This window comes from Amphiura filiformis, chromosome 1, assembly GCF_039555335.1.
Source record: "Amphiura filiformis chromosome 1, Afil_fr2py, whole genome shotgun sequence".
In the NCBI taxonomy this organism is placed as follows: domain Eukaryota; kingdom Metazoa; phylum Echinodermata; class Ophiuroidea; order Amphilepidida; family Amphiuridae; genus Amphiura; species Amphiura filiformis.
This window is the reverse complement of record NC_092628.1, coordinates 25,950,413-25,960,984: the sequence shown is the minus strand read 5'-3', so window position 1 is coordinate 25,960,984 and position 10,572 is coordinate 25,950,413. Positions and strand designations below refer to the sequence as shown.

At 35.0% G+C, this 10,572-nt stretch overlaps 1 protein-coding gene across 1 annotated transcript; it reads left to right on the top strand.

Annotated features, from left to right (window-relative positions):
* Window positions 1–491: 491 nt before the first annotated feature.
* LOC140157440 (uncharacterized) lies at window positions 492–1,070 on the top strand. Its single transcript, XM_072180645.1, has one exon. It carries the CDS (start codon window positions 492–494, stop codon window positions 1,068–1,070), a length of 579 nt encoding a protein of 192 aa, XP_072036746.1.
* Window positions 1,071–10,572: the final 9,502 nt, after the last annotated feature.

The following is a 10,572-nucleotide window of genomic DNA, read 5'->3' as shown; positions in this document are numbered from 1 at the left end:
AAGAAGTTCATATTTTCGGATAAATTATTCATTTTTTTTGTTGGAATATTGTGTAAATGTAATCCACGTAATAAATAAGTTAAACTTGTTTTGTTCATAAGAGACCAATGATGTATGATTGGCAATACAAAATGCGACAACACTAGTGTTCAAAATGGCACACAAATGCCTCCGAGCATGCCTCTATAGGCATTTACAAGAGAGATGTTTTCGACTTTTTTTGAGGCATTGTGAATAATTAATATGTTATGGGAGATGTGAATATCTTAAGTTCACAAGTATACGCAAAGGAGATGCAAACGAAAAAAGATTAATAATGATAATAGCATTCAAAATTTGGAGTACAGGCTATAATTTGCGCATAACTATTTTCATAATTGGTTAAGAATGTGTTTTCCAAAACTTAGAATACATAACCTGAAATTAGTGTAAGGAAAAGAGCAAGGTACATTGAAATTAGTCTTAGTACAGGTCTTTGGGCTTCATTGACTATGGAGAATCAGATCACGTCCATGTCCAAAGCTGCTTGTTTATCACTGCGCAACATTGGAAGTGTACGCAAATATTTGACCAGAGATGCAGCAGAAACTCTCACTCATGCTTTTGTGACATCAAGAATTGATGGAAATAATGCTCTCATAAATGGTCTGCCAGATAAGCAACTTAATAGGCTCCAGAGACTACAAAACATGGCTGCACGCATCATAACTTACACCAAAAAGTCTGACCACATCACACCTGTGTTAGCGGACTTACATTGGTTACCTGTTAAACAACGAGTGTCTTTCAAAGTTTGTTTGATCTTGTTCAAATGCATGCATGGTCAGGCACCCCTCTACTTGAGTGATCTAGTTGATGCTTTCACTCCGGATAAAGCTGGGTTGAGATCACCGGACAGTGGACGCCTGCTGGAGCTTCGTACAAGAACCTTTTGGGGAGATAGATCCTACGAAGTTGGTGCACCTAAACTATGGAACACACTACCTGTAGCACTAAGAACATGTGACAATATCGCAACTTTCAAATCTGGACTTAAGACCCATCTATACAATGAGGCATTCAAAGAGTGACTCTTTTAGTATTTGACTCTTTTTCTTATGAACTGTGTCACCATGTTGATATACTTTTCTCAGATCTTTTGAACTTGTTGTGTCAAGCGCCATTGAGCGTCGAAAGGCGGATACCGGCGCTATATTAAATCGTCATTATTATTATTATTTTAATATTATTATTATTTTCATAGCATACACAATACACCCTAGAATGCATGTGTTTTATATTAGAATTTGACTTTTATTAAAAGTTAGAACCAGGCCTGTTCGCAGGGGGTGCGGGAAAAGTATACAAAAAGTCCCAAAATTTAAGAATTTGCGAGCGTAGCGAGCCAAAAAATCAGGTTTTTTACGCTTTTTTGGACAAAACTTTGGGAAGAAAGTCCACTTTTTACAAAATCGCCCCCCCCCCCCCCCGTGTAAAAAGAACACTTTTTCAAAATTAGCACCCCCCCCCCATGAAATCCTGCGTACGGGCCTTGTTAGATCTAACTAAAAGAATAGGAATTAGTCATGTGTAATTTGGCAAAACATTATATTAATTTTGAATTAAAAAAAAAAGAGTGCTGTATATTTCTGGAATCGGGAGTAGAGTTGACAACAAAGTGTAGGTTTTGTATACTTGGCTTTCACGACGTAATAAATTGAATTATGGTACAGCAGACTGGCCTTGATATAGACTAATTGACGAGAAATATAATACCAAAGTACAGTTTCTAGTTCGGAACATAATTCAATTCAGTAGGCAATGTACTGATTTAAAATTATAAAAAGATGTATTGTTTACTAAAGATTGATGATCAGACACGAACAGTCAGGGAAATGGAGCATGTTTTCAAAATGATTGTGTAAAAATATTTGTCCCAGGGCAACACAATCTATTAACTGAGCTAGCTCTGTCTGGGTTATTTATACACGAATGCTCTTGGAAACAGTATGAGAATGGAGATAAAAATGAGGATTAATACAGGTTGAGAATCAGGCCGTGTGATATAAATGTATGGACACATTTCGTGCTCACATTACCTACAAAAAGCACCGAAAGCACCTTAATAAAACGACATTATGTATTGTATTGAAGATGGTTGATTCTCGTAATCTTGGTAACATATGTATATTTATTAACCTTTGTACAAAAATTTAACTTGATTTAATGTGAATGTGTATGACCCGAGTCTAGTCGATTAAGTGTACATTTTTATGTGATGTGACAATTTTCCTTGATTTATCCTTTGAAGCTGAAAAGCCATGAAAAGCCAACACATTTGCTTATGTAACACTATAACCTGTATTCCCATTCATTTCACAAATCACAGTTACGATATCGAAACCTAAAACACTTTATTCTTTCTGTCATATAAAATGAATGACCGGTAACTTTGGAAGATTTAAAACTGATAAGCCTGTATGTACCCTATATAAATGCTAATTAAATGAACGATGATAAAAGGTTATTTTTATCTATTAGCATTTCACATCAAAGTTAAAATTAAAGAATATAAAGTTACTATTCTTAAGAGCTGCCTCCTTTAATCTCTGCGCTTTATTAGGTTGCAACTGCAAAAGTTTATATCACTTAACTATTTTTGATTTAAATTGCTTGGTCATTATAAGGTCACGATGAGCAATTCTTTCAATTTTACAATGACATTATATTTAATACCGTACACTGCATATTGACTGTCAATAATGAGCAGCATCCTTTCCATCTATATCAAAGCATTATGATCATGTTTCCGTCTCCCTATCCATAAAATGCACATCTTTATTGGATATTCCAATGTTCGCAAATACGCTAGCAGGTTAGAATTACATCTTTATTCAATTTAGTTTGTGATCAAACTGCTATAGGGGATTACAATGGATTCAACACGTTGATAATATAGTGCGTTCTCCCGGGCGCGTTCTCTACTTGGACGTTAAATCATAATATAAAAGGCGAAGATATAACCTTGAACATTTTCATTATAACAGCACGTTGATAAAATACGTCGATATGTTGAATAATAATTGAAGACGCTCTACCGCGCTGCGATACTGTATATAATAGGGTCCCATAGTTCTTACCCCACCGCGAGATTGGTAATGACGTCACTGCATGTTTGCGGCTGCGTAGCCGTGAAACGCACGCCGTTCTCGGATCCGCAGAATAATACAGACTTGACATTTCAAATGGCATATTTGTCGCAAAGTTCCAAGACTGGTCTGGACGGAGTGCCGTTTATGCAGACCTCTACCAGAACAGTCTTGGAATCTTGCGAAAAAGTATTCCATATTAAATGTCAAGTCTGTACAATCGCATGTAAAGGCGGCAGAATCGGAAATGCTGTCGCGTGCGCAGAGACGCTTGCTAACCTCAGTACCAATCTTAAGGTGAGAGGAAGTATAGAAAGTACAGAAATCATTATTACACACATGACAAGGAAGGATAATGGGGATTTATTTCAAGTCTAAATGGTGTTTTTATAACTGATAGGGCAGAACTAGGGTCTATGGATTGAGAGTATAATAGTAGCATAACCCTAGAGCTACTGAGCCATATTTTGTAACACGAACTACGAAGAGGGGGGTTGTTGCAACCACCTAATTTTCAATTATAAACATCATATTTGGTACTAATGTATAGCTATGGGACTCCTCTATCCAGTGATACCAAAATAAGTACAAACATACCCCACATAATTGCGCCCATGCAAATTTGGGAAATTTTGGTTAGGTCTATGTTCAAAAGTATAGGCAAAATTGATTTTCGGCTGAAAATTCAACAAAAATAAGATTTTCATCGAATTGTATCCTAAATGTAAAAGGAAATGACTATATTCACCTAACTAACCAGTAACAAGTGAGTAAATGTAGAAGTAGATGTATCTACGATTAGCTTAGGTCGTTTGCAAGTAAACGCGCGCGATTTTGAATGATGGATCAAAAATCTTAGGGAGGTTGGTACAACAAAGTCTGCTTCTTCTGTAGTGCTATGGTAACTTTTTAATGATTCATCTTTAAAGATCATTTTCTCGAAATTGTGGTTTTGTGGGATAGCACACTCAGCCTCTATGGCTCAATTCATGATACGATGTTGCCTAATAACATGACTGAGCTCTTGTTAGTAGGGCAAGGGTTCACTTACCCTACTTAAATGTCTAGGCTCTTATGTTTTATATAATATGCATCAGTTTGTTATGGAAACACTATATTTGAATCTCATGCATTTCAAGCATCAACAATTTCAATATTGTATTTTGGTTTCTCTCTTTTAATAATATTGTACTTTGTGCCAGATTTAGTGATTACTAAACATCTTTTTATCTCAGATGCTGTCAATTTTGTCTGTTTATTCGTCAGGATTAGACAAACACATGCTGCAATATATATGCGTAAAATAAAATTTTTATATTGAAATAGGCTTGACAATATTACGTATTTGACAATATTTCCTATTTCAATTCAACGTACGGAAATTTGGAAAACAAAATGAAATTGATATTACAGCCTTTTATTTAGAACAGGACTTGCTTTTTCCAGATTTTTTTGATAAAAGACTGAAAAGGGTAATGCAGATTATATGTAGATTATTTTAAGATAAAGATAAAGTAGCGAACATTAAAAAACAATACGATACTCGAGTTTGGTAGACAACTCTTCCGTTTTCCTTGCCATAAAAGCCAATGATTTCAATCATTCTATTTGCAATTCATGAACTCTTTTGTTTCGCATTATGTTATAATATAAGGACATTCATGGATTAAGGCCGAATGTTTTCGCTTCAATTGCTTTTCAACAAAAATACTGTCATTCAGTTTTAAAATACAGTCAAAAGTTTAGAAAATTTTTTTAATATTTAGGTCTATTTAAATGGCCTAGTGCTGTACTTTTCTAGATTCCGGAGTAGAAAATACAAAAGGAACATGTGAATTGGGAAAGTTGGAGATTTGATCAAAAACTTACCAATTTTGCGTCTACCTCCCCTCGCGTAAATAAACAATTTTAACTTAACATTCCCCAAATGAGGTCTTAAATCAGAGCTAAAGAGTACAGGTATTGGCTGCTTGTTTTGACACATTTTTCTTTATATAGGATATACAGGGGTGAACACAACTGGTACGTTAATTTTTTGGCTTACTGTATAATTATAATAGTTTGATATCATTAATCTAGGTTTGTGACAGACATACTCTAATTTGAATGTGAAAATCGAAATCATTTTATCACCCCATGATATATATTATCAGTCAAGAATTTTTCACTGATTTGCAGTATTCACTGAAGAATATTTAATTTTTTAGATGTATACTAAACTGGCCTCAAAAAGAAACTTATAATTTTTACAAGGTCATATCTTAAAATCCTCTGCATAAAAACGAATAAAAATTGCACACAGGATTACTTCAATACTCTACTCTAAACACATGCCAGTAACCAAGCAGTCGTCTAACTGACACAACAGCAAAATGCACTGACATGGAACACCTTCCTGGACCAAAATTCACATCCCAACAGATTTCCTTTGTTGGGTTCCAATTATGTACATGAACAAAAATTACACACAGGATAACTTCAATACTCAACCCTAAACACATGTCAGTAACCAAGCAGTTGTCCAACTGACACAACAGTAAAATGCACTGACACAGAACAGCTTCCGGGACCACATTCACAGGCGAATAATTGGAACCCAACAAAGGAAATCTGTTGGGATGTGAATTTCGGTCCAGAAAGATGTTCCATGTCAGTGCATTTTGCTGTTGTGTCAGTTGGACAACTGCTTGGTTACTGACATGTGTTTAGAGTAAAGTAATCCTGTGTGCAATTTTTGTTCATTTTTATGGAGAGGATGTTAAGATATGACCTTGTGATAAATGATAAGTTTCTTTTTGAGGCCAGTTTATATAAATATAGCAGTACTGGATGTTTCCTCTGCCATAGTAGAGAGATTGCGAAGAGACGTTCACTGCAAACGCCATACGGGTTACGTATTACGACATTGTGCGGTAGAACGTCATAGTGCCGTTCACATCCAAAATAGTCTCCTACACAGCCAGTTTGTGTCGGTCCTAACGCTCGTCGTTCCTAGTATATTCATGATAGCCTCATAAAGTCTGAGTGGAGACTATATCTAAACGCAATTGCAATAAGCTCATGGTGGCGCTATGCTGAGACAAATATATCTAAAGATATAGGAAGCACCCATTGATTCAGCTTGGGTACATCGAACCAGAGAAGATTAGAATAGATTCTCTTCTTCTCTCTTCGAACCCACTTTCCTCGGTATTGATATGCAAATACGACTGGCTGTATCTACTACTCTAAGCATTCAGTCCAGGTTAGCGATATTTGAGTTTTGCGGGCTCATTGGAAAATATGCAGGCCTATTGTTTACACGTGTATGCTATTTGTATCAATAAACTAAACAGAGTTTGGTGTTGGATGCCTCGGAAGTCGCCATGGTGTATATTATTAGAACAACAAGAAACAAACCCCATTATCATATAAATAGTACACTGTTTACTTATTAAAGCAAAATGAAAATAGATAATTTCACATGCCTAGCTAGATTACTACACACCAAACACAAATATATTACCAAAAACGGGAAATGTCGGGTTAAAGGGTATGTGAGGTTGAAGGGTATATAAAAGGTTTTAATAACATTCAAAAAACATTTTGTTCAAAACCTGCTGCAAAACATTCTAACATACACACAATGTTTGGCAAATGACATTTTACTCCAGCATTGCTGAATAGTATCCATAATCAAACACTTTGACAGCTGTATATTGCAAGGAAATAGCAATGGCGAAAAATGACGTTGCACGAACTGCTGTCACCCGTCCAAAACAGACAATTCTACTGCATTATGTCGTAAGACGTCACGATCTTGCCTAAAACGCCTCTTCGCAGGCTGATTTTTGGACGGCATTCTCCACATACAAATGAATAGGCAATCTGCCCGTTTGAATTCGAGTCGAAAAAAATTGAAATGTATTCACTTCTTCTTGTCTATACTAGGTCAAATTGTTATCCCCAAAATGGATTATATTACATGTCGGACTCTACTTGTTCTATTTGGCTATTTTGATTTGCTTCATAACACGACTAAATTATTACGAGACAGCCGTAAATATGCCAATACAATAGATTGGTCTTACAATAGCACTTGTTGTATATATGCTTGTATCGGTAATTAATTTGCTCATACCTCATAAGTTTTCCGATGGATGACGTCTGGATTAATTTAGCTTTCATCAAAACCACTATATATGCTTGTAGACGAGGTTTTACGGTATTCCTAATCCTAAGTATCAGAACCAACGCGCTATGTATTATTATACATCGGCTATTCAATGTGTTAAATTCAAAATAATCTCCTATAGCATTTGAATCAAAACCTAAACAAAATAAAATGTATTACTTGGTAGCGTATTTTTCAACATGTTGGAATATTCATTTTTTAGCAATTTCCGGGTAGAGTGAAAAACATGATCATAATGATTTGATATTTGATATGGTTATACACAAATAGACATGGGCAATGGTTAAAAATAAAGCGAGTAATTACTTTATGTAGGCAATCTGAAAAATCTACTTTAAAATCACCGAATCATACAACGTCAGATAGAAAAAACAAACAAACAAACAAAACAAAAAACAAAACAAAAACCCCACAATCTGGGGATTCATGCTCTTAAATGAGGGGATTCATTCTTTGAAATGGTAAGTTTTCTCTTATTTGTTAAAAAATTTGTACTTGTACGGCATCGGGCTTGCGTTCGTTTGGCTTTGGCCAGATGTCTATAAGGGGTACTGGTCATATGAAATGTTCACCAAAGCGGCTCAGTTCATGCACATTCACATTCAATCATGTTAAATTTGTGTACAAATATTAATAAATATTACACATGCTACCAAGTTTACGAGAATCAAATATTACTCTTTATTGCATATTTAGTTTTGTATCAAATATTACTCTTTATTCCATATTCGTTTTGTATAAGCTGCCTTTCTTGCAGTTAAGAGCATAAAACGTGTCCATACATTTTATTTCGACAGTTAACTTACGCACACGGTCTAATTCTCAACCTGCAATCATCCCCATTTTCATCATAATTCTCATGATGTTCATCATAAAACGTATTATCAAATCGTTTTTAAGCATGAGTAATTTCCCTGATTGTTCGTGTCTGATCATCAATCTTTAGTAATCACAGCATATTTTATACTATCAAATCATTGTGATGTGTCTACCCAATTGAATTAGGTTCCAAGCTAGAAAATGTACTTTGATACTACGTCTCTCGTCAATTACTTTATAACTAGGCCAGTCTACTGAAACATAATTCAACTTATTAGGCCACAGAAGCCAAGTATACAAAACCTACACTTTGTTGTCAACCGTATTTTAAGTCAGTGGGATTATAAAAATCCACAATGATCCTTTTCAAGAACCGGGATTTAGTTTTGATTTTGGTCACGTGGTTTCCTATTTTCGTAATTAAGCTTTCGTGTTACAAACCGGAAACGTGAAGAAAGTAATTTCGGTTTCCCTTTTAGTTTCTCACGTAATCGCGCAATTTTCTGGTCAGGAGTAAAGAAATAAAAGTTGCTAAATTTCAGTGAGAGAACAGACATAAAAGAGATTGCGAAATTTACGTGAAACGTGATACGGGAACGCAACGGCAAGCTACATTAGTCGAAAATCAGTTAGTATGGCCTCTAGAGGGTGAAATCTTTTGTGAATCTATTTGTGTGAGACATTTAAAAGTTAAAATAAGTAATTGATGCTCCCATCTACAGCTAAGTTTAACCCAGTCCAGGTCCCTCATCATATTGTCTACTGAAGTTCTGATGTATACATTACCTATTATTACTGACGAAACTCTGTGCCACAAATCATCAAATATTGCAACCATTAAATAATAATCTTAATCATTCCTATCACAACCAAAGGGATGTACTTCACCTATTTGGCAAAACAGCAAGATGAAAAGAGGGTGAAATCTTTTGTGAATCTATTTGTGTGAGACATTTAAAAGTTAAAATAAGTAATTGATGCTCCCATCTACAGCTAAGTTTAACCCAGTCCAGGTCCCTCATCATATTGTCTACTGAAGTTCTGATGTATACATTACCTATTATTACTGACGAAACTCTGTGCCACAAATCATCAAATATTGCAACCATTAAATAATAATCTTAATCATTCCTATCACAACCAAAGGGATGTACTTCACCTATTTGGCAAAACAGCAAGATGAAAAAAATATAAAATCTGTGAATTTCCCTTTAAATGTTATGTCTCTTTTCGTATGTATTCATGTTTAACTTTACGACACACAAGGCTTTGATATAAGTTTCAATTATGTACATAAAGATTACAATTAAAAGTTCATGATTAACGGATGTGAAATCACATACCATGTATTTGTCGAAGTCATGCGAATCTTCTCCTTAATCGGCATCAGTATGTGACTGATGAAACAAAGTAAGTGGCACGGTTTTACACTGATTCTCAATTGGTTTCAACAGAGAAACTCAATATGAGAGACGACAGTACGATCACTGGAATACAAACACGACTGTGAACAATTGGTGCCGACTTAGTGTGAGAGCATCCATATTAGAAAGCTACGAAATCATGCTCAATGCAATATCACACTATTAAACCTGACGGCATATAAAAATTGCTAAAGAAGTTCATATATTCGGATAAATTATTAATTTTTTTTTGTTGGACTATTGTGTAAATGTTATCCACGTAATATATAAGTTAAACTTGTTTTGTTCATAAGAGACCAATGATGTATGATTGGCAATACAAAATGCGACAACACTAGTGTTCAAAATGCCACACAAATGCCTCCGAGCATGCCTCTATAGGCATTTACAAGAGAGAAATTTCCGACTTTCTTTCTCGAATTTGAGGCATTGTGAATAATTAATATGTTATGGGAGATGTGAATATCTTAAGTTCACAAGTATACGCAAAGGAGATACAAACAAAAATAGATTAAAAATTATAATAGCATTCCAAATTTGGAGTACAGGCTATAATTTGCCTATAACTATTTTCATAATTGGTTAAGAATGTGTTTTCCAAAACTTAGAATGCATAACCTGAAATTAGTGTAAGGAAAAGAGCAAGAACAGGTCTTTGGGCTTGATTGTCATAGCATACACAAAACACCCTAGAATGCATGTGTTTTGTATTAGAATTTGACTTTTAAGTTAGAACCAGGCCCGTACGCAGTTTTCTGACGCTTTTTGGGACAAAAAAGGTCAAAATTTTGGGAAGAAAGTCCACTTTCTACAAAATGGCCCCCCTGTAAAAAGTCCACTTTTAATCAAAATCAGCACCCCCCCATGAAATCCTGCGTACTGGCCTGGTTAGAATTAACTAAAGGAATAGGATTTAGTTATGTGTAATTTGGCAAAATATTATATTAATTTTGAATTTAAAAAAGGAGTGCTGTATAATCGGGAGTAGAGTTGACAACAAAGTGTAGGTTTGTATACTTAGCTTTCG